Source organism: Penaeus chinensis, chromosome 14 (genome assembly GCF_019202785.1).
Source record: "Penaeus chinensis breed Huanghai No. 1 chromosome 14, ASM1920278v2, whole genome shotgun sequence".
NCBI lineage: Eukaryota > Metazoa > Arthropoda > Malacostraca > Decapoda > Penaeidae > Penaeus > Penaeus chinensis.
Genome location: NC_061832.1, coordinates 7,620,347 through 7,645,376, shown reverse-complemented (window position 1 = coordinate 7,645,376; position 25,030 = coordinate 7,620,347). Strand labels below are relative to the sequence as shown.

At 34.4% G+C, this 25,030-nt stretch overlaps 1 protein-coding gene across 2 annotated transcripts; it reads right to left on the bottom strand.

Moving 5' to 3' along the window:
- Positions 1-10,146: 10,146 nt before the first annotated feature.
- Positions 10,147-24,426, bottom strand: LOC125032440 (ATP-dependent RNA helicase DDX51-like). Of its 2 annotated transcripts, none has more exons than XM_047623564.1 (9): positions 24,218-24,426; positions 18,221-19,278; positions 17,829-18,034; positions 17,537-17,687; positions 16,623-16,831; positions 15,784-16,049; positions 12,585-12,870; positions 11,275-11,437; positions 10,147-11,146 (listed from the first exon to the last, which is right to left on the bottom strand). In XM_047623564.1, the coding sequence occupies exons 2-9, from the start codon at positions 19,250-19,252 to the stop codon at positions 10,874-10,876; spliced, it is 2,586 nt and encodes an 861-aa protein (XP_047479520.1). In that variant the 5' UTR covers positions 19,253-19,278; positions 24,218-24,426; the 3' UTR covers positions 10,147-10,873. The 2 variants fall into 2 exon arrangements, with proteins under 2 accessions (XP_047479520.1, XP_047479519.1); XM_047623563.1 differs by having other exon boundaries at positions 18,221-19,276; positions 24,215-24,422.
- Between the last annotated feature and the right edge of the window lie 604 nt (positions 24,427-25,030).

Here is a 25,030-nt window from a genome sequence, read left to right as displayed (position 1 = left end):
GAGGGCTAAAGTCCCTCCTACCCAGCAAGTACGGCGGGCTGTGGGTCCCTCTGGGTTGGCGACCGCTGGGACTCGGGTGGGGAGGGGGGTTACCCCCAATCCCAGCTGGATCCCAGCGGCCGCCAGCCTGGCGTGGGGCGGCGTCAGTAGGGGTGGCAGAGGTGGCGCCCACCTGGAGTGACTGCCCGAGGTTAGACCTCAGGCGGACTGTCAGGGTGGGGGCTTGGAACATCCGTTCCCTGCGACAGGACGATCGGTTACCACTACTATCGAGGGAATTGAAACAGCTGAGAGTTGAGATGGCTGCTCTCTCGGAGGTGAGAAGACCTGGCAGCGACACGATTAGTGTGGGTGGCTACACCTACTACTGGTCGGGCCGCAGCGATGGCCACCATCTCCAGCAGACTTCAACCCTTGGTAGTTGAGGTCACTCCAGTCGATGAGCGTATCATGGTATTGAGCCTGAAGCTTTCATTTGGCTTCATGTCTCTTGTTGCTGTGTACGCTCCTACGGATGTATATAAACTTGAGGTGAAAGAGATGTTTTACGCCAAACTTGCATCTGTGGCAGACAGATGTCCTTGGCGAGATATTCGTATTGTTCTGGGCGACTTCAATGCGGTATCCGGCTGTGATCGAGCTGGCTATGAGATGTCTGTCGGTCCTCATAGCTCAGGAGCTGATGCTGGCAGCGAGAATAGCCTCCTTCTGTGACTTTGCTAGGTCCCAGAAATTGAGGATTTCTGGCTCCTGGTATCAGCGTTCTGACCCGCATCGCTGGACTTGGTACAGTGATACAAGTAGAGTGGCCAAGGAGATCGACCACATCCTCGGAGGACGAGTGTACCCGGGGGTTTGCCGAGGCTATCTCTGGTCGTCTCACAGCACTCAAGGGCCAGACAGACCCTGTTCTTATGTGGGATACCTTCAAGCGTGAAACGCTCGATGCAGCTCAGGAATACATTGGTGAACGCCCAAGAACAAGACAGAATTCCATCTCGCAGGAGACGCTGGAAGCAACAGATGCTTGTCGTGCAGTTCGACTGTCAGGGGATCGCACCTTGCACCGCTCTCTGATGCGCAGGACTAGGTCACTGTTGAGAAGGGATAAGGAACAGTTTATCAGTAGTCTTGCAGAGGAGGTCGAAAGCCATTTCCTTGTAAATGACCTTCGTCCTGCCTACCAAGCTCTGAGAAAGCTGAACTCCAAGTCCCCCTCACAGACGACTGCAGTCCGATCAGCAAGTGGCCAGATAATCTCAGATCCTGATGGGGTGCATGTGCGTTGGGCTGAGTATTTTGAGCAGTTGTATAAGGTTGATCCACCAACAGTTAACATGGATGCGGGTAATGTTGAGACTCCTCTGCCAGATCCACCCATCAGCGAGGATCCACCCTCCCTGACCGAAATCAGGGGGGCGATCTCGAAGCTGAAGAGTGGTAAAGCAGCAGGTGTCTGTGGCATCCCAGCCGAATTGTTAAAGGCTGGTGGAGAACCTATGGCAAGGGGCTTGCATGCAGTCCTGTCTGCCATCTGGCAGACTGGTACCTTTCCCCTCTGACCTGCTGAGGGGTGTGGTCATCCCTCTCTGGAAGGGGAAAGGGGATCGGTGGGACTGCAGCAATCACCGAGGCATTACACTACTCAGTGTACCAGGCAAGGTACTCGCACACATCTTACTGAGACTGAGTTCGGACGTGGGCTGCTCGCAGCCTACATCGATCTCAAGAAGGCGTTTGACACGGTGCATCGCGAATCTCTCTGGGAGATCCTGAGACTAAGAGGAATTCCAATAAGGATTATTGGACTAATAGCAAACCTGTATACAGGCATTGAAAGTGCTGTAAAGTGTGGTGGGGGCCTGTCGAGCTTCTTCCCTGTTAGTTCAGGTGTGAGGCAAGGCTGTGTTCTTGCACCAACACTTTTCAACACTTGCATGGATTGGATACTGGGTAGAGCTACTGTCCAAAGTCACTGTGGAGCAACTCTGGGCAATATCAAGGTTACAGACCTTGACTTTGCCGATGATGTTGCCGTACTCTCTGAATCTCTGGAAACCCTTGTGGCGGCTCTTGATGCATTTAGCAATGAAGCGAAGCCCCTGGGGCTAGAGGTCTCCTGGACCAAGACCAAGATCCAGGATTTTGGGGGCCTGCTAGGAGACCCTGTACAGTCGATACGTGCTTGCGGTGAAAACATCGAAGTCACAAAGAGCTTTATATACCTCGGTAGTGCATTTCACGACTCTGGGCTGTCAGACCAAGAAGTCAGTAGACGGATTGGCCTGGCAGCAGGGGTCATGAAATCTCTCGACAAGAGTATTTGGAGATGTCGGTACCTGTGCAGAAGGACCAAGTTACATGTTTTCAAGGTCCTGATACTCCCAGTTTTACTCTATGGTAGTGAAACTTGGACACTATCTTGTGCTCTGGAATCTCGTCTTGATGCGTTTTGTAACAGATCCTTGCGCTGGATCATGGGGTACAGTTGGCGGGACCATGTGTCCAACCAACGGCTGCACCATGAGACCGGTACAGGACCTGTTACTTGCATAATCCGTGATCGCCAACTCAGGCTATATGGCCACTTGGCTTGACTCCCACAGGATGATCCTGCCCATCAGGTTGTCTCTGTCCGAGACAACCCTGGGTGGAGGAGGCCTGTGAGACGACCGAGAAGGTCGTGGCTTGGGCAGATCGATCAAACCTGTCGTGAGGAACTAGAGATGGGCCGGGCCCCTGCCTGGCGGCACGCCATGAGGGATCCTCGTAGGTGGAAGCGGAGGGTGGATGCGGCTATGCGCCCCTGCCGGCGTTAGCTCCAAAATGATGATGATGATGATATATATATAATATATATAGTATATATAATATATATAATATATATATAATATAAATAATATATAATATGTATATAACATATATAATATATATATATAATCTTTATAATATATATGATATATATACTATATATATAATATATATAATACATATAATATATATAATACATATAATATATAATATACAAGATATATATACATAATATGTATAATATGTATTATAATATATAATACATATACATAATATATATATATATATATATATATATTTGATATATATAATATATATATTATATATAATACATATGATATATATAATATGCAAATAATATATATAACACATATATTATCTATAGATAATATATATATTATATATATATAACATATATATAATATATATAACATATATACTATATATATATTCTCTATATATAATATATATAATATATATATATAATATATGAGTATAATTTATATTTTATATATATATTGAATATATATGATAAGTATATTTAGATTCTATATATTTAGAATATATATATATTCTCTATATATAAAATATATATATATTCTAATTATACAGAATATATATATTCTATATGTATAGAATTCTATATATGTAGAATATATATTTATATTATATAGTATATATATATATATATATATATATATATATATATAATATGTATATATATATGATGTATAGATATACATATATATAAATAATATATATATATATATATATATATATATAACATATGTATATATATATATATATATATATATATATATATATATATATATGATATGTATATATATAGATATACATATATATAAATAATATATATATAACATATGTATATATATAGATATATATTAACCCATTTGCCCCATGTGGCAAGAATACATGCCATTCCCACTGTAATACACGTTTATTTACAAGTTCTTAATCACAAAATAGCCATTTATCAAAACTTTCTATCTCACCTGTTTACCCGTTTCCTTCAGTTTGGAAAGGTTCTTTTGTATCACTTCATTGTCTAAAATATTTGAATGACAATTTAGTAATCATAACATCAATAACAATAATAACAGTATCTTATTTCTTCTTCCTTTGTTGGATCTCTTGGCTATCAACCAGCGGCATGTGGCCAAGGTTATTAAGCCAATGGATCCTTTTCATTCTATCACTCTATATAAGGTCATAAAGTTTTGTCTCCCTTAGAAAAGAGATTACTTTACTGATGATTTTTTCGTCGTCTGATAAAAAAAATTAATAGTGTAAAATCTTCATTAATTAGTTGGAAATATTTTTTTAGTTTTCGTCAATGGATATGGTGTTGATGGCAGACTTTCAGGATATGGCTAAGGGTAAGGTTGGTATTGCAGAGGGAACATTGTAGAGGATTTTTTTTTTTTTTTTTTTTTTCAATATAGGGAGTGAGGTAGGTGAGTCTTGTAGCGCTGACCCTAAGTCGGGCCAACACCACCTCCTCCCTTCTTTCTCTCCTGTGGGACGTGTCCCACAGTTCTATATTTTGTTTGTCAGTTGAAGGCTGGTCCACTCACTTTGCCACAGATGTATTTTTGCTTCTATAAGAGACACAAAACACCTGAGATCTGTACGAACTATCTTAATGTCCAGATCGCCAATTGACCCGGCTAGTTTGTCAGCCTGTTCATTACCATGGATACCAGAGTGACCTGGTACCCATATTAGCTTGACTGATTTGTTGGCACCATATAACTTACGAATGATATTACCCAGCAGTTAATTTTTAGTGGTTTCTAAGGATTTAATAGCTTTAGGTGAGCTTAATGAATATGAAAAAAAAAACTATTGTATCGTCAATAGTGCAAAATCAATGGCTTTATCAATGGCAAAAAGTTCGGCAAGAAAATTCGATGCATGATTCGGCAGTCTGAACTTCACATTCAGTCGACCATACACCCGCACCCACACACTCATCTGTCTTGGAGCCGTCGGTATATATATGGAAACAATTGAGATGTTTAATAAGAATCTCTCTGAACCTCTGGCGTACCTCCATCTCCGGGCCATGGCCTTGGCTGATGGAAGCCAGACTTCCATGATAGAAAAATTGGGGGTATCCTATGGCGCTATGTTTGACTGAACCAGGGTATCGATGGTAGAGAGATCTATACCGACTTTCTCGACGAGGTCGTGGAGTCTCGTGTCAAAGGGCTTAGTGCCTCCATTGCCATTTCTTTGCGGCATAGGTCAGTGCTAAATGGCCGCGTCTGAGTCGGAAGGGAGGTACTCCTGACTCCACCTCAAGACGCTCGATCCGAGTACATTTTAGGGCTCCAACGCACATACGTAAACAAGCATTCTGCACTGCATCCAAACCTTTCAAACTTGTTTTCGATGCCGAACCATACACGATTGACCCATAATCTACTTTAGACCGAATTAGGGCTTTATATATCATTAGCAAAGACTGTCTATCAGCTCCCCATTTATTACTAGAAATGCACTTTAATAAATTTAGTGCTCTTTTACATTTATTCTTTAACTGACCAATGTGGTCTTTCCAATTGAATCTACTATCAAAATGTAGCCCAAGATATTTTGCAGAATTTTGAATAGGTATTGGGTGGTTGTCTAGAGTTAGCCTGATGTTTGGCTTCCTCCTATGTGAAAAAATGACCCCAATACTCTTTCTAGTGGAAAACTTAAAACCCCACTGGAGGCCCCAGTCATGAATCATATCCAGTGCCAGTTGGATGCGATTTGCTGAGAATTCTGCATTATTGCTGGGGTGCCATAATGCACAATCATCAGCGTACAGTGAATATTTAAGATTCCGAGGGGGAGCTGGTAGGATGTCATTAATCATACATAGAAATAATGTTGGCGACAAGACACTTCCTTGTGGGACCCCGTTTGCCTGGACAAAAATGTCCGAAAAAGTGACATTGTCAGAAAACAATTTGACAACAAAAGTTCTGTCAGAAATGAAATTTTGATTAAAACAGGGCTAGTTTCCACGTAATCCAAAAGCATAAAGATTGTCCTAGGCTTTTTCTATATCTAAAAATATTGAAATCAATTTTTTTTTTTTTTTTTTGGCAATTGCCTCTTGAATATGACTGTCCAGCTTTACTAGTTGATAGAGAGTTTGGCGTCCCTTTCGGAAGCCGCACTGCTCGTCAACTAGCAAATTATTGAAATTTAAAAAATGCAACAGCCTACTGTTAGCAATTCGTTCCATGACCTTGCATAAGCAACTTGTCAACGCAATTGGGCGGTAGGAGATGGCAGATCTGGGATTACCCCCTCCTTTCAATATGGGAATGATGTGGGCGAAGTGCCATGAGTTTGGAAAAGTGTGTTTTTTCCAAATTTCATTGTACACTTCTAGCAACTTAATCATGTCATCATGATTAAGATGCTTTATCATCTCATATCGAATCTCATCGGGGCCTGGGGATGTTCCTCTACAGGCTTCTAGGGCTCGGACATTGTTAGATCTTTATTGTAATCATAGTCATCTCCTGTGGGAAAGTGAATAGGTTGCAGCTCAGCCGCTTCCTTGGTGGTCAGGAATGTGGGATGGTAGTTTGCTGAGTGCATTAGCAATGTCTCTAGGTGAATCGAAATCAGTACTCTCATGGATTTTGAAATGTTTTTTTTTCTTATTGAGTTTATTGATAGTGGACCAAACCTCTGATATTTTTGTATTGCTGTTAACCCAATGCCGTCGGGGAAAATGAACAAAAACTGGGGAAAATGCTGTGCCCATTTTCTATATTTTTTTGTGAAATGTCTGCCCATAGATGGCTTTGCTAGTGCTTAGCCACAAAGGAGTCAATTAAGTTAATTGTATAGACAAAGCTCCGCCAGGAGTATCTTTTTGCTTGTCTTATTACTCTACAAGCCCTAGCTCTTGCTTGTTTGTAATTGCAAAAGTTCTCATTTGTGAGGTTATTTTTGAAAAGCCTGTAGGCCTTATTACGTCGGCACAGCGCCCTGCGGCAATCTGGTGTCCACCATGGAACTCTATGCTTAACGCTATCTGTCGAAGTTTTAAGAATGGATCGCAATGCTGCTTCTAAAATCGAATTCTGAATATTGTTTACTTTATCATCAATGGTTTCTCCAACAAGTTCGAGCTTGACGCTCCTTGTGAAGGCGACCCAGTCTGCTCTTTTTACGTTAAATTTAGGCGCTGAAGGCGTTCTCACTGTGCCGAATGAATATTCAATCAAAATAGGAAGATGATCGCTTCCCAACGAGTCGACAATGGTGTGCCACAGGCACTTGGCTGCTATTGATGAAGAGACCAGTGATAAGTCAATAAAGCTCAAATTACCGGTATTATCGTCCACCCGCGTCGGACTACCATCGTTCAGAAGGACTAAATCAGACTCATTAATCAACTACTTGCTCACCTCTACCATCCACCCGCAGGGAACCCCATATCGTATGATGAGCATTAAAATCACCTAAAATTACTTTATTTTGTGACAGATGTTCCTGAAGAGCAAAGAGCTTATCATAGATTATCACATTATCAGGTGGACAATAAGCTAAACATATAGTCAGATACGTGCCATTATTTTTTACTCTGCATGCGACAAACTCCAAAGTAGAATCAATAGTCACTTCAGTAAAAGGGAGGTTTTGGTGGATGTACATGGCGACTCCGCCTCCACCCTTACCCTCACGATCCTTCCGACATTAGTGGTAGTTCCTCAGCGAAACGACCTCGTCAGAGACGAGGTGTGTAAAGTGCATTTCTTGAGGAACTATAATATCGGGAGCATAGGACGAGGCTAATAATTTAAGGTCATTTACTTTACATCTAAGACTTCGACAGTTCCATTGTATAATGGTCGACGCGAAGATTACGTTTTATGGGATTTGGAAGTGCCTTGTCCACCAGTTTTAATTTTCTTTTTATGGGAGGGAGGCGCTTCCCGGGGACCTCTCACGGGATGGTTTGGAGACAGAAACCTCCATGTCCTGCACTTCCTGGCGAGGGAGACGACTGACAGATTGCGACCTGCTTCTCTCTCGAGAAACCGATCGCGAGCCAGACGAAGTCCTCACAGGAGTAGCCTGGACGGGGAGGTGCGCTCCGGACTCTGATTCGGTATCAGCCTCCTTAGGATGTTTATGCTGGGTTGATGCAGCCATTTGATCGACCAATTTAGTCAACTGATAAACTTTAATATTTGATTATTTAACTGTTTGTTTCAAATCAGCAATTTCTTTGTCTTTAGCTGCAAGTTGTTGACTGACATTACTTGCACTAGGGGTGATGTTAGTTACTGATGCAGCATAGGAAGTATCAGGTTTGTGTGTCAAACTTTCCGCTTTCCTCTTAGCTTCAGTATAACTAACTTCATGCTTTCTCATATATGCTAATGCCTCAGTCTCCTTCTTCAAGATGCTGCACTCAGCAGATCCTGACTGATGGGGACCTCCACAGTTAGCACATTTGGAAATCTGGCTAGTACATGGGATGGTGGCATGGGCTTCAGCACATTTCCGGCAAACAAATTGATTTGAGTCTTTATCAATACATCTTAATGAGGTGTGTCCGAATTTTTGGCATCTATTACAATGCATTGGCTTTTGGACATAAGGTCTTACTTGGACACGTTCATATCCGACATTGACATATTCTGGGATTTTATTTAAAGCAAAGGTAAAAAAAACACAGTCCAGTTTTCGTTTGCACATTCCCATCCTTCTTGGTCATACAAGGAACGTCCTTCATGCTCTCGAGAATTTAACTTTATTCCATCGTCCTCAAATCCCCGTGAAAGATTACTCCCTTACAGCTATTTGGGCCAATAGGAATAGTTACTTTAACTCGAAGATCATGAATTTGCGTCAGCTTAAGTAAATCCTTAATCTAGGAGTTATATTGTACTTTAACAAGGTTTACATCTAGCAATTTTTTGACAAAATCAAAATTGCCGTCCACTTGACCATCAAGGACCTTCTTGATGATAATGGGGTTCACGTTCAAAAGCGATTGATTTTCATTCACGCATATTACATTCGTGACCCTTGCATTTCCAGTGGAGATTTTGAAAAGTGGTCTCCCCCCCCCCCCCCCAGTGGAAGTCTGGTTGCGTTCGCCAGTACCACAGAGGGATCGAGTTATGTGTGAGACACTTCCTTACCGCCGAACTTGCCCACCCCCCAAGCGAATACGGGAGTTCACGAGGAACTCCGGTAGGCTCAGAAAAGTCACATTATGAGAAAAAAAATTCAGGACAAAAGAAAAAGTGTGCCCAAAGGACGCCCCAGACTACTGGGCCTCCCTACCCATTTATATATATATATATATATATATATATATATATATATATATATATATATATATATTCATGTGTATGTTTATATATATATATATATATATATATATATACACACACATGTATATATATATATATATAAATATATATATATTATATATATATATATATTCATTATATATATATATATATATATATATATATATATATATATATAAATATATTCATGTATATATATATATATATATATATATATATATATACATATATATATTCATGTGTGTGTATATATATATATATATATATATATATATTCATATATATATATATATACATATATTCATATATATATATATATATACATATATTCATATATATATATATATACATATACTCATATATATATATATATATATACATATACTCATATATATATATATACATATATTCGTATATATATATATATATTCATATATATGTATATTCATAATATATATATATATATATATATATTTCATATATATATTCATATATATATATATTTATATATATATATTCATATATATATATATACACACACATATATATACAAATATATAAGCAGTAATGTAGATGTAGATAGTAAAGTTCAATGCTGCAATAGTAACATTTTATCTCATGCAGGGAGACCTTTAATAAGCATTCATTATTTTTGGCTTACTGTTTTAATCTGGAGAAATGCTCAAATTCTCTTTTTCTAGAGCCACCCAATCATTTTATATCCATTCTCTTTCTCTCTCTTTTATATCCATTCTCGTTATCTCTCACTTCTTTCTTCTTTTCAACATTTGCTGGATCTCTTTATTGATCTTGGCTCACTTAAAGCTATCAGGGAATCATAAACAATACCTCCTCCTTTGTCTCTCAACATAAATAAGCAACTTTGCTTACTTATATTTGCTTTGTTTATTACTTATGGCTTTTCTCAATGTAAAGTGAGGAATGAATCATTTGAATGATAAACAGCAAGGTTACTGGTATATTTTATATTTCATATAATCACTGCTTTTACATTTTTTTTTTTGTTATGTATCACTGCATATCACCCATTTCCCTCAGTATGTACCTTCCACAGTATTTTTTGCGAATTTTGTTGCAGACAGATGGCTCCAAGTGCCTAGCCAACATGGAGTCAATGATAAGATCCTAGTGAATGCACCTGATATCCCCATTTGTTGAATTTATCTTTTTTTTATGTTATTAACCTGATGGTGCCAGGAATGGTATGTATATACCAAGTAAGTTACCAATGAGCCAATTACAAGTCTTAATTATCTCACCAGTTTACCATATTCATTGCTGTTAGTAATACCAATAACAGTATAATAATTATAATGTTTATAATAATAATAACAGCACTGATACTGATAGCATTAGTAAAAAAAAAAAAAATTGTCATGCAAACTCAATGACAGGTGAAATCAGGTGATGTCACATAGTCTACTAGTTGACTCCTTTGTGGCCAAGCAATTGTGGAGCCATCTATTTGCAGACTATCTTGCAAAACAATGCTACAGTGAACACTACATATTTCTGGTGAAGGTGGGTTAATATTGATGATCATATAATATAAATAATAACAATAAAAAATGATAACAATTCTTTCAGAAAATCAAGGTGATATAGCTAGCACATCATTTTGTAAGTCATCCCAACAATATTTGAAGGCACACATGTCCAAAGGTGTTCTCAGACCACTAGTACCTATCCTTTTGATCATGATTCGGTTTCTTGGAGGAGAGATCTTTGTTTCCTTGTACATTTTTCCTTTCAATAAAGTGTCTATGCTTGTGTGCATTCTCCCTCTCTGTATTTCCTCTCTTCTTCTGCTCTTCTCCCTGTAGGATATCCTTCATCTTTGCTAAAGCTTCAACGTACATTTCCTCATAAGGCTCCAGATCACTAGTAGGAACTGTAAATTCTGTTGCACTCTGTCCACCATTTCTGAGTATACCTTTAAAGTCGCGCATCTATGGGAAAAGAATGCATTCAAAATTAGTAAATCTCATGTTGAGCAAATTTCACAGTTACTGAGGAACATTATATTTTTACAGTATGACAAGAATATTTTGTATAACAAACAAAGAAAAATGACAACCTTGTCTAGAGTAACAAGTGAAACGGCTGTTCCTGGTCTTCCAGCTCTTGCAGTTCTTCCAATACGATGAATGTATGTAGTGTTGGAAGTGACATCGTAGCTGACTACATTGTCAACATTAGGTATATCCAATCCACGAGCCATAACATCACTGGCTACAAGACTAGAAAAAAAAATTACATATAAAAACATAAATATGAGCAAATTATTAATACTTCTATATGAACTTTAACAATTTTTTTAATTAACCCAATCAGCATGAATAGAAAGTTTACATACAATGCCCAAGATAATATAAGTTCATTCATTGTATTTACCCACAGACGACTTTAAGGTGCTTGGTCACCAAGAAATCAGTTATTAGTTCTACCTATCTCATCTGTATATGTATATACATTATATATATATATTATACATGTAATATATATTATATATATAATAAACATATAACATATATATACTATATATAATATATATATATATAATATACATAATATACATATATAATATATATATAATATATATAATATACATATATATAATATACATATAATATACATATATATAATATATATATAATATACATATATATAATATATATATAATATACATATATATAATATATATATAATATACATATATATAATATATATATAATATATATATTATATAATATATAATATATATATTATATAATATATAATATATATATTATATAATATATAATATATATATTATATAATATATAATATATATATTATATAATATATAATATATATAATATATAATATATATATAATATATAATATATATATAATATATAATATATAATATAATATATATATAATATATAATATATAATATAATATATAATATATAATATATATAAATATATATAATATATAATATATATATATAATATATAATATATAATATATATAAATATATATAATATATATATATAATATATATAATATATATATATATATATATATGTAAATATAAAATATATATATGTAATACATATATATATAATATATATATAATATATATATAAATATATATATATATATATATATATATATATAACATATAATATATATATAACATATAATATATATAATATATAATATATATAATATAGAATATATAATATATATATAATATATAATATATAGTACATATACAAAATACAATATATAAACAATATACAATATGTATGTAATATATAATATTTATTGAACAGGTTTTTGACTTCCTGAAAAAGAAAATGGTGACTGTAGTAAAAAATTGCATTAATCATTACTTACACATTTATGTCTCCAGACAAAAAGTTTGCAACAATAAACTTTCTTTTCTTCTTATCAACGAACTTGGAAACTTCCTTGACGTTCATATCCTTTGCAATCAAACTGAGCAGAACTGTCAGCTTATGTGTTGTTTCAAGAGAATTAGTGAATATCAGGACCTTACTCCACCCTCTAGATTTTATCAAGTGATGAATAATAAGTGGCTTCACAGACTCTTCAACAACAGTGAATTCTTCAGTTAGTTCTGCTGGCCTGGTGTACTTTGTCACTTCAGAGTTCTTCGCAACTGTAAAGGAAAGGTAAAATTTAAGTTACAACTGTAATGGAAAGAAAACATTTAAAATTACTATATTTTTTTAAAGTATCATTAATATGAGTACATTTTAAACCCTTGGATCCAGGTGACACCATTACATCATGACAAAATTTGCTGAGGGTTGGGTGACATGAATATGCTGTTGCAAAGCTGAGGTATACGTTGATGGGAATATGATGACATGAGAATTCTGGCTGTAGGCCGGGTGATGGAAATGACTCATCACAAATGCACAAAACCCCACAAGACTATGTGGGGTTTTAACCAGAAGCTGCCAGGGATGGCATCTACATATTACCATGCCCACTGTGAGTTTAACCCAATGCCGACGGGAATGACGTGTACGTGTATGCAATGCCCACTGTGAGTTTATTTGTTTGATTATTTTAACACATAGATGGCTACACTTGTGCTAAGTGACCAATGAGCCAATTACAAGTACTGCCTGTCTCACCTGTTTACCCTTTTCTTTGATTTACGAAAATATTTTACGTTATCTTATTTTGCTGTTACTAATGTTTATAACATTATTGTAATTCTAATTTTTATAATAAAAATAACATCATAGTAAAAAATATTTTTTTCCCGCCAATTCAAATCAGGTAAGGTCACAAGGTCTACTAATTGACTCCTTTGTGGCTAAGCACTAGTAGGGTCATCTATGTGCAGAGAAATTTTCACAAAAAATATAGAAAATGAGCACAGCATTTTCCCCATTTTTTATTCATTTTCCCCAGCGGCATTGGGTTAATTCATTCAGTTAAGCCTACTGACCAGATTTTGGGGCCATGTATGGGCAGTGAGGCACCCAGATCCAATGGGTTAAAGGTGTTATGAAACTAATAATAAATTAATAATCACATACACACATGCAATACATGTTATGTATACATAATACACAAATAAATATATATATACACATACAATATATATTATATATATATATATACATACATATGAACATCGTGTGTATATACATACATATATATATATATATATATATATATATATATATATATATATGTATATATATATTATATAATATAATATAACAAAACATAATATATTTAATATTTAATATATATATATATATATATATAATACATATAATATAATATATGTATATATGTATATGTATATACATGAATATACATATATATAAACATATATATACATTTATATACATACATACATAAATATATCATATAAATATTTTTTTTTTTTCTTCATATATATACATATATATACATATATGTATGTGTATATATATATATTATATTATATAATATAATATAATATAACAAAACATAATATATATATATAAATATATATATGTTTACATATATACATATTTATGTATATATATTATGTATATACATATACATATATACATATTATATTATGTTATATATGTATTATATATATATATATTATGTTTTGTTATATTATATTATATACTATACATATATACACAAACATATATGTATATATATAAAAAAATAATAATAATCTTAAAATTTTATATTATATTACATTACATTATATAATACATATATGTATATATCATATAAATATATATTATATATATTATACAAATATAAATTTATACATTATATAAATATAGATATAAATAAAATACAGATATATATATCATATACAAATATATATACATAAATATAAACACACACACACACACACACACACACACACACACACACACACACATATATATATATGAAAGGAAAACCGCCACAGTCAGATATGCCAGAGATTCAAATGCGTGTTTCGTTCATTTGCGTGATGAAGGTCACCAGCTTAACTGGAAAAACGCGAAATTAATTCATAAATCAGCTAACTCGTACGAAAGGAAAATGTTAGAATCTCTATTAATTAGAAAAATGCCTAATTTTAACTTGAGTGCTGGTCAATGGGGCTTGGATGACCTTACCTCCTCGTTAGTTAGCAAAGCCTTCCCCAGACTCTTCGACCTTGACCCTCGTCCTGAGACCTGAGTCTACTCGTTCGTTCTGTCTCTCAATCACTATATATTCTTGTCAAAATTCTCTCCTTGTATCCATTTTGGTTTATCATTCGTCTGAAGAGGAACTCGTGAAGAGTTCGAAACGTTACATTTCAATTTCAATTTTATTTTCTTACTGTGGCGGTTTTCCTTTCATCTTTGTGTACACGTTACTGTGTTTGTCTTTGTGTCACATATATATATATATACACATATATATACATACATATATATATATTAATGTATGTATGTATGTATAAATATATATATGTATATATGTATATATGTATATATGTATATATGTATATATGTATGTATGTATGTATGTATGTATGTATAAATGTATGTATGTATAAATGTATATATGTATAAATGTATATATGTAATAAATATATATAACATACATAACTACATAAACTATATACATTATATATATATATATATATATATATATATTTATATATATATATACATATATATATATATATATATATTTATTTATATATATATATATATATATATATATATTTATTTATATATATATATATATATATATATATATATTTATTTATATACATCTATATATATATATATATATATATATATATATATATATATATATATATACATACATACAAACATATATATATATATATATATATATATATATATATATATAATATATACATATCTATATATATATATATATATATATATATATATATATATATGTATGTATGTATATATAAACATAAATATATACCTATACTTCGATAAGATATATAGATATATTGATGTATGTATAGATATAATAAAACAGACATATAAGTTAAGAATGAGAACTTTTTTTTTTAAATACTTGCCTGAAATGGTAGGACCACTATCACAAGTTGTGAAGAGTTTAGGCCTATAGAGTGGGACATGCTTTAATTGTTCTGGATTATTGGTCAAGGTTGCAGAAAATAGGAGTCGATGCAGTGAAGGTTTAGGAAAATGAACTGCTCCCATTGCCTGAAGGCCTAGTGTCCCAATCTCTACATTTTGGTCCTTAATACTCTGTTCTATTCGGTTGATCCATTCCCCTCCACCGGTTGCTAGCATGTGGTCAGCTTCATCCAGTACTAAGTACCTAAAAATTAAATATTTTTGTGAATGACAAACTGGATTGTTTGCTAAAGTTTTCAAGAATATAACTGATGTCTATGTACTATGATTAGTTCTCTCATTACCAGTAATGATAACTTCATTAACCCAATGCCAACGGGCATGACATGTACGTACATGCTATGCCCACTGTGAGTTACTTTGTTTGATTGATTTTACATATAGATGGCTACACTTGTATTAAGTCACCAATAAGCCAATTATCTTATTTTGATGTTACTAATGTTTATAGCATTATAGCATTTATAATGATTATAATAAAAATAACACCATCGAAAGTCATAACACTAGTAAAAAATACATATTTCCCGCCAATTCAAATCACGTAAGGTCACAAGGTCTACAAATTGACTCCTTTGTGACTAAGCACTAGCAGAGCCATCTATGTGCAGAGACATTTCACAAAAAATATAGAAAATGAGCACAGCATTTCCCCATTTTTTATTATTTCTCCCGGCTGGCATTAGGTTAATTCTGATTCACTTCAAAAAAACTAAACCAAAATATTCCAGTATCACAAATTCATTTTCACACTGACCTCAGATGTGAAAGGTCAAAGCCTTTGGTGAAGCTCAGGTGATCAGACAGTCTTCCTGGGGTGGCAACCAGAATATCAATCAGTGAATGGTGGCCAGCATAGTCATGACGGACCAAAGCCTGCTGTTCTTCTTTGAAAGCCTTTACACCATTTACCAACCCAATCTTTAGCTGCTTAGTAACAGCATAAGTCTGGAAGACTTTATACACCTGAGAATAGAGATTATAATGAAATCAGTTCATGATTGTTGAAAGAGAAGAAGAAGGGTAGTGACTGAAGGTTTGAGAGAGGGAAGGAGGTAGGTAGGAAGGGGAAAGAGAAAGAAGGAGGCATGTGGAGTAGTAAAGAGAAAGGAAGAGGTGAGGGTGAGGTGGGATAAGTGGGGATAAGTTAGTAAGAGAGGGGATGAAGAAAGAGAACAAAAAAGGTTGGTAGAGTATAGAGATAGAGATAGAGATAGAGATAGAGAGAGAGGGAGGCATGTGGAGGAGGGGATGTAGTGAAGGAAGGCAAAAGGTAGGTAAAGGGGATATGGAGAGAGGAAGGGTGGGATGAAATAAGAGTGGAGATAAGGAGAGGTAAGGAGGAAGACAAGTATTGGGGGGTTAGAGAAAGGGAGGGAGGAATGATAAAAGTGATGCAGAAGAGTGATACCAAAAAGGAAAAGGGAGGTAGGTAGAGGGGGGATGGAAAAAAGGAGGGTGGGGGATAAATTGAGGGGGTAATGAGAAAGAGGGCAGGAGGCATGTTTGAGAAGATGGAGAACTAGAAGAAAGGAAAGAGATAGAGGGGTGACTGAAAAAGGGAAAGAAAGAGGCATAGAAAGAGGCAGAAAGTGTAAGTGACTTAATTTCTTTCATAATTGATTACTACTACTATACACTATTACTTTAAACAATTGTAAAATGACATACTTGCATTGCCAATTCCTGGACAGGTAGAAGCACCAGAGCTCGTATTCTTCGAACATTTCTATTGCCCAAGGCTTGTATGATCGGAAGAACATAACACAACGTCTTTCCACTCCCAGTGGGAGCAGACACACATATGTCCCTTGGTCGAAACCTAAAACACAGGTTAGGATATTTGAGGCATCTTAGAAGTTATTTTAAAGTGCTACTAGCTTACTGCAACCCCCTTTATATTAAGTATTTATACATCAATGACAATTTTTAGTAAAAATGTCCTCAGAAAATAATGTCTTACCTTGTTGATATGGAACTAACACTGCCTAAAAGTTCTGGAATAACGCATGTCTGGACAGGAAAGAAATTCTCGATTTCTCGCTTCTTAAGAACCTTTTTGAGAGAAGTATCAATACCAGGTATCGACTCCAAAGGAACCTTTTCTCCTTGAATATCTCGTCCAAACCTTACAGGGTTAGACATCCAAAGTGGCAATACTCGTTCAACCTGCATAAGGACAATAATTATTTCATACTATTAATATAACATATATATATTCACTGTTGAGTTTGTCATTTTCACAAAACTTTATCAAAAGATGTAGTCACACAGCTTATAGCAGACTTATTATGACCAATATCAAAAACTCTTTAAAAGTTAAATTTAAGAAAAAGTAAATGATATCTTGCATACCTTTGCTTTGGTTGTAGATGAAACTTCTCCCACCAAAGTAAATCCCCCAATCTCTCCATTATTTCTTGCTTGTTTCTTCTTCCACTTCTTCTCTTTCTTCTTCTCTTTCTTCAGCCTCCTCTTTGCCTCACGTTCTGTTTGCAATTTGCTTGCTTCAGGTGGCTCAGAATCCCCCTCATTTTGAGAAGCATCAGCATCACGGTCTGCAACTCCATTTTCCTTGGTCAGATTTGTACTGCATTCATTGACTTTCCGCTTCTTATTTTCTGACAACAGTGTGCTTGGTTCGATATCACCTGCTTCAAGCTTGGAATCATCCTCAGATTCCGTTTTTTTTCTCTTCTTGCATTTTTTTTCTTTTTCAGACACAGCCCCAGAACTGTTGTCAATCAGTGGGTCCACACTTTCTTGCGTACTATTCTCACCTAAAGCATCAGTATTGCTGTCACCTTGTCTTTTACTTGATTGTTTAAGTGATTTTTTGTTATTAGTATCAGTGTGTCTGTTACCTTCTAGTGGATCAGCTTCAAGGTTTATACTTTCAGTTCTGAGCTTGTCCTTTTTCCCTTTTTTTTGAGAGCAATCTTCATTAAACTCCACTTCTTCATTCATTTGTGTTTTATCCCCAATATCCTCCTCCACATCTTTTGAATGTTTCTTCTTCTTCTTCTTTTTGAGGGGCGAATCTTCACCATTTTCTTCACCATTTATAAAGGTTTCTTCTGCATCAGTAACTGCTGTAAGACTGACATCATTCTGATCTGTTTGACCTTTTGTTTTGCTTTTGTTTTTCTTTTTTGTAGGGGTTTTCTTGTGACTCTCCTCCGAGTGTTTCTCATTTTCTTTCACACAATTACCTTCGCCCAAAATAGGTTTCCCAGCCTTTCTCAGTCTGGCCCGTTCATTCAGTCGAGCGAGGAGGACTGAAGCTTGATCGTTTGGTTCTGCAGGACTTGCATCATTACCAAGAGGATCTTCACAAGCTTCTGTGCCCCAGTATCGTGTTGAAGTGGGATAGTCAGTCTGATGCATTGTGAAGTATTCTTAGTTCTTTTTCTGAAATTGATAAATAAAATGATTATAAATTACTTTCCCTTAACCCAATGCTGCCGGGGAAAATGAACAAAAAATGGGGAAAATGCTGTGCCTATTTTCTATATTTTTTATGAAATGTCTGCCCATAGATGGCTTTGCTAGTGCTTAGCCGCAAAGGAGTTAATTAGTAGACCTTGTGACCGTACCTGATTTGAATTGGCGGGAAAAACATATTTTTTTTACTAGTGCTATGAATATCGATGGTGTTATTTTTATTATAAACATTATAATTATTATAATGTTTTTTAACATTAGTAACAGCAAAATAAGATAACGTCAAATATTTCTTAAATCAAAGAAAAGGGTGAACGGGTGAGACAGGCAGTACTCGTAACTGGCTCATTGGTGGCTTAGTACAAGTGTAGCCATCTATGAGTAAAAACAATCAAACAAGTACTCACAGTGGGCATAGCAAGTGTCTACATGTCGTACCCGTCGGCAAGGGGTTAATATTCTACTTTAATTAATAGAACAGGAAGTTATATACTGTTACCTTTTCAGCATTCAAAGGCTTATGGTTATCACAGAAAAAAAATATCATGACATTAAGAAAAAGCACTGAATGAGAACAATCTAGTTTTCTTCATGAGATGAACCCCATTTTTTATGTTTTGATATAACATTGTCAGTTGCCACTGTCATTCATATATTCAGAAAGTTTATTCTTGTAAATAAGCACTTAATGTATAAACATGATGCCTGTTTTCTATGAATACTTGTAGAAACTTAAAAGCTTATCTCGTAGCTATTTTGCTGTAAAATGATACCTTGACAAGACTGCAGGTTCCAGTCCCCATCTATGATATGGACATATACATAAACTGGCATGAAATATTTCAATTCTAATTAGACTTATTTATGAAATATGTGGACTTGAACAGATGCACCATAATAATGAATAATAGTAAAGTACCAGAATATGGGTAGTAACATATTCAACTTGCACATCTAGTATGGAAAGTACAGCACTATTAAATAAAAATATAGTGTGGTGTCAGTACCTATCTCTAGTGTGGACCCATTGAAAATATCTCAACAACATGCAGCTGGGGAAAATTAATAAAAAATGGGGAAAAGGCTGTGCTCATTTTTTATATTTATTTGTGAAATGTCTCTGCACATAGATGGTTCTGCTAGTGCTTAGCCACAAAGGAGTCAATTAGTAGACCTTGTGACCTTACCTACTTTCACCATTCCTTGTATTGGCAGGAAATCCTATTTTTTACTAATGCTATGAATATTGATGGTGTTATTTTAATTAGAGAAAATATAATTACCATAATGTTATAAACAATAGTAACAGAAAAATAAGATAAAGTAAAATATTTTTGTAAATCAAGGAAAAGGGTAAACGGGTGAGACAGGCAGTACTCGTAACTGGCTCAATGGTGATTTAATATAAGTGTGGCCATCTCTGTGTTAAAAACAATTAAACAAGTAAGCTTACAGTAGGCATGGCATGTATGTAGATACCATGCCCATCGGCACTGGGTTAAATAGTGTGTAATCAATAATCTTAACAATATCAACTTGTTCTCTATAACATCTATATCTTACTCCAGAAAACTCATTCTCTTTTTCTATCTCTTGCTAACACCTATATCAAAATATTTGTCATATAACATTTTTCTGGTGTGCTTTATCATATCCATGACGTCATCTGTTGTGATTGCTTACACCCTTAAAAGCTTCCAAAATGGATCATTTATTTCATAATTATGTTGTCTGTCTTCTGTACAAAATATGCTGTGATAAAAGTTTTAGTCTTATATACAACCAAATCGTGGTAAAGTATAATGTGATTGCTAAGGCCTCTGCATCTTTGGTGCTGCATCAAAGAACACAAACCCAGTAGCAGCAGAAAGTATACAAGTGCAAATAGTAACCAGGTATGACAGGCAAGAGCAGGAATAAGTAGGCTCTTTGTTGTTTTCAGAGAGTAGAAAGTAAAAGTTTTTAAAACTGAAGCAGTTATTCTGATCATCAATACCATTACTTTAGACATCTTTAAAAAAAGGATCTTCAAACTCTATTCATGTTCATCAATTTCATATAAAATGAATTATATTACCTAATCTGGACTGGCAAAATATTTAGAACACCTATTAACCAAGTGGGTCACTTCACAGGAAGGTGTTAAAAAGTTGATAATCTGCTGGCTCTCACAAAACATGAATGTAGTTTCCTTGTAAGAATTGTTTGCAAGAATGGAGAAATTATATTTCTGTTTTAGTTTGTAGACTATTGCTGCCATTTATCATCCCTAGTATTTTTTCAATATTACCCATATATTTCCTGGTATATTTCATAATCTCCCTAGCTATTGGAGGAATACTCTAGTTCATTTCCATGTACTAAAACTATCATATCAGGAGAGTGCTAAATTTATGGCATAGTTTTGATCAATGACAATGTGACATATTATACACAGTATAAAGAACTGATAAAACTTGTAAAATTTAAATCTCAGACACTTTACATTTTTTCAAATAGGAAATACAAATGGTAATTGATGATTGCTCTGCATACCAAAATTTATTTAAATCAATGATTTATAATGAAATACTCAATGAGACTTTACTTTCAAAATATATATTTTGTGTAAATTTACACATGAAACCTGTTTTGAATTGAAATTCCCTGGTAAATTACTGTAGCTTATACAATGGTCTATAAGTGTACAGAGTTCAAAGTACATAAATTAATAGTTAAAAGCATAAATTATGATATCAATATTTCAGCTTGGCTTCACTCTAGCAATTGGTACCATCCACTATCTTCCTATTTGTTTAAATTTGAAATCTATTTTCAATGTAAATTATTGTCTATAATCCTTTTTTCTGACATTTGAACTCGGATATCAAACTGGGATGGTTACTAATGTTTATCTCTTCTTCATTGCCACTGTATAGTCTTGATAATAACCCAAAATTGACACAACACTGAAAACAAAACATTTCCCACTGGCGCTTGTCATGGAACAGAGTCTCCCTGTGCTGTCAAAAAGCCCGGTCATGGAAACACACAAGCACAGAAGATTATTCTAAAGAATTGTATAAGCAAATTTTTAAAAATGTTTATGGAAGTATAGCAGCATTGAAAGAATATGTTAAATGCATAAACATGGAAAAGCAGACACTGACATTTACTTAAAAAATCATTATAGCAAGTGCATAGTTATACATGAACTACTTGACAAATTGCAGTAATGAGTTATTTGGTCAGTATAGCATTTCTCTTCATGATGTAAACAATATGAGTGACTCAACTAAAATGGGTGATCTTCTCTGTTCTTTTACATATAGCACCTTTAGGAAGCATTTGCACAAATATTACCATAGAACTTTGTCTTGATTTGTATTGTTCTATCATTTCATATAGTTTTTATTACCAAACTCTGCTACTACTTCCAACTACATATTGTACAGTTGCAGTCTTTTATTCAATCATGATGACAGTGAAGCAACGAGATCCAGCGGGTTAAAGCATGTTTTGTGCAACATTCTGTCAAAAGGTAATCCCAGTTTTAACCATGAATACGTTTAAATTTTTTAAAGAGTTTATGTAATGTTTTGAGGAGTGTACATCAAGCTAATTCTCCAAAAAATAAAGTATTACTCTACTAACTTACTATCAAAATAGCCATAGGAGAATACAAATTATGTCAATTATTAACGAGTCATGTACAACAGAAAACAACAGCATACCAGCATTAAACCACCAAGGAATATTTCATTACAAAATAAAGTTACAAAATTTTGAGACTGGTTGAAACTTGAAATTTACCTTGGTTTATATAATTCTATCATTTCATAGAGGTCTTTTAACTACCTCCAAGCACATGTCATCCATGATTATACCAAGCAACAAGTAGGTTGGTGAAGAAGAACTGGGGGAAAGAGGTATAGTAGAGCGTGTTTTGGAATCTACCACTTAGACTGGTCTATATCTCTTTAGGGAGTGATTGTTGTGGGTGTAAGGCTCCCCAGCCGGCTAAGGACTGGGCAGTTCTGTGTTTGCCACTGCTGGTGGTCGTCTTCATCTGGAGGATCGGGGAATGCTTATCTGTACTTATCTGCAGCTTAAGTACACGTGTGCTGTGTAAGAGGACAGGGAACAAGGGGAGCCCGCTGTCCAATGAGCGAGGACTTGGCTGCACACCTAGTGTGACCCGTCTTGGGAAAGTATACTGAACTTCAGGGTACGGGGTCGTGCTGCTACAGGTACTCCTCCTCCAGAGAGTAAGTGATATGCCATGACATTTCACTTCGTGGATTACTGGTGCCAACACTCAACATGGTGAGGTGATTGTCCACCACAGAAGTACATAAGTAATGGTTAAGTTAAACCATACCTCTTTTATAAGGAAAATAAAATATGCAAACAACAGAGTGAATAAATCTAAGAAACTGATTTTCTATGTACCTTTGTCACAAATCAAAAGTTATTTGACATGCAAGTGTCAGAGAGCCCAAATTGAAAAACTCAACATTTTAAAAATTGCCATCCAGTATCCTTCCTACTCTTTACTAAACAAAAAAATGATGTTGTTTTTGTTTTTACATTCTTTGTAATAATTTAACAACCTGTGTCAATAAAGGCTGCATAAAGTTACATGAAGGAGGTTTTTTTTTCTGCCTAAAATGATATTTCCAACACCAAAAAGTTTCCAAAGTCCGAGGCAGGCTCAAACTGGAAAATCACCGGTACATGAAGTATTTATTATTTATTATGAGTTATTTGTTGGGGAGTTGTGCTCCATTTAACATTACGATAATTCATACATTACATTTCTCCTCAAGTACTTGTTCTGGATTAAATGCCCCTGCTTCAAGTCATGTAAGTATATATACAATCTCTGTGACAACTAAATCCCCAAATTAAATATACACATCTTACCTTTTAACGAATATAAATCTCCTAGTAGTATACACATTAATGCAATTTTCAAATAAGTCTATAAACCACACATAATTCACCCGTGTAAACACAATGTGGCTCAACTTCGCCTCACGTGTCCGATTGTTTTGATTTTCAGCAGGATGTTCTCAGCCAGATTTTGTTCTCCCTCTGGAAAATAAGTACTTTTTTTTTAGATTAGAAGTTCTTATCAAATCACAGATATATAATTTTATAGATATATAAATAAGTAGGCTATGTCTTATCGATTTTTTATAGCTTATCTTTTAAACTTAATAATTATTGGTTATTGAATATGTATTTTTCTTTTCTTCACATTGTCGCACCTACTAATTACATGTTATTTTATTATTTATTATCTATAATTTTAGCTTATGAAAATATATTGAGTTACTAAAGGAAACGTGCGTAGGACGGTGTCATCTTTTGAATTACTTTCATTTGTATGCGTTGTACTTTTTATTTATTGAAATACAATACATCACTAAACTATAACGAAGTTGTCGACCTTATTGGTTAAACAAACAAACAAACAAAAAAATTGTTGCTACGGACTGCATCGATCTTTTTTCTCTATTTTTTGTAGAAGCACTTAAATATACGAAATTTGGTTTTCTATTATCTATCATTTGTATGAATATTGTCATCTGCTGAGACACACATTTCATTAATGATGATAGTTTCTAATATGTGAAAATACTAAATTTGTAAGTGAAAGGAAATGTATTTGTTTGGTGTCAGAAAGTTAAATATGTTGCATTAGATTTGGACAAATCCCAAGTGTTTCATTACAAC

What these genes read in the sequence shown, in the direction of transcription:
- LOC125032440 (XM_047623564.1), bottom strand. Translation starts at nt 19,252, where the DNA reads ATGCATCAGACTGACTATCCCACTTCAACACGATACTGGGGCACAGAA. An exon ending in TTGTCTGGAGACATAAATGT is followed by an intron (nt 11,438 to 12,584) that starts GTAAGTAATGAT and finishes TTTTTTTTCTAG; the next exon opens with TCTTGTAGCCAGTGATGTTA. An exon ending in CACTTGTTACTCTAGACAAG is followed by an intron (nt 11,147 to 11,274) that starts GTTGTCATTTTT and finishes CTTTTCCCATAG; the next exon opens with ATGCGCGACTTTAAAGGTAT.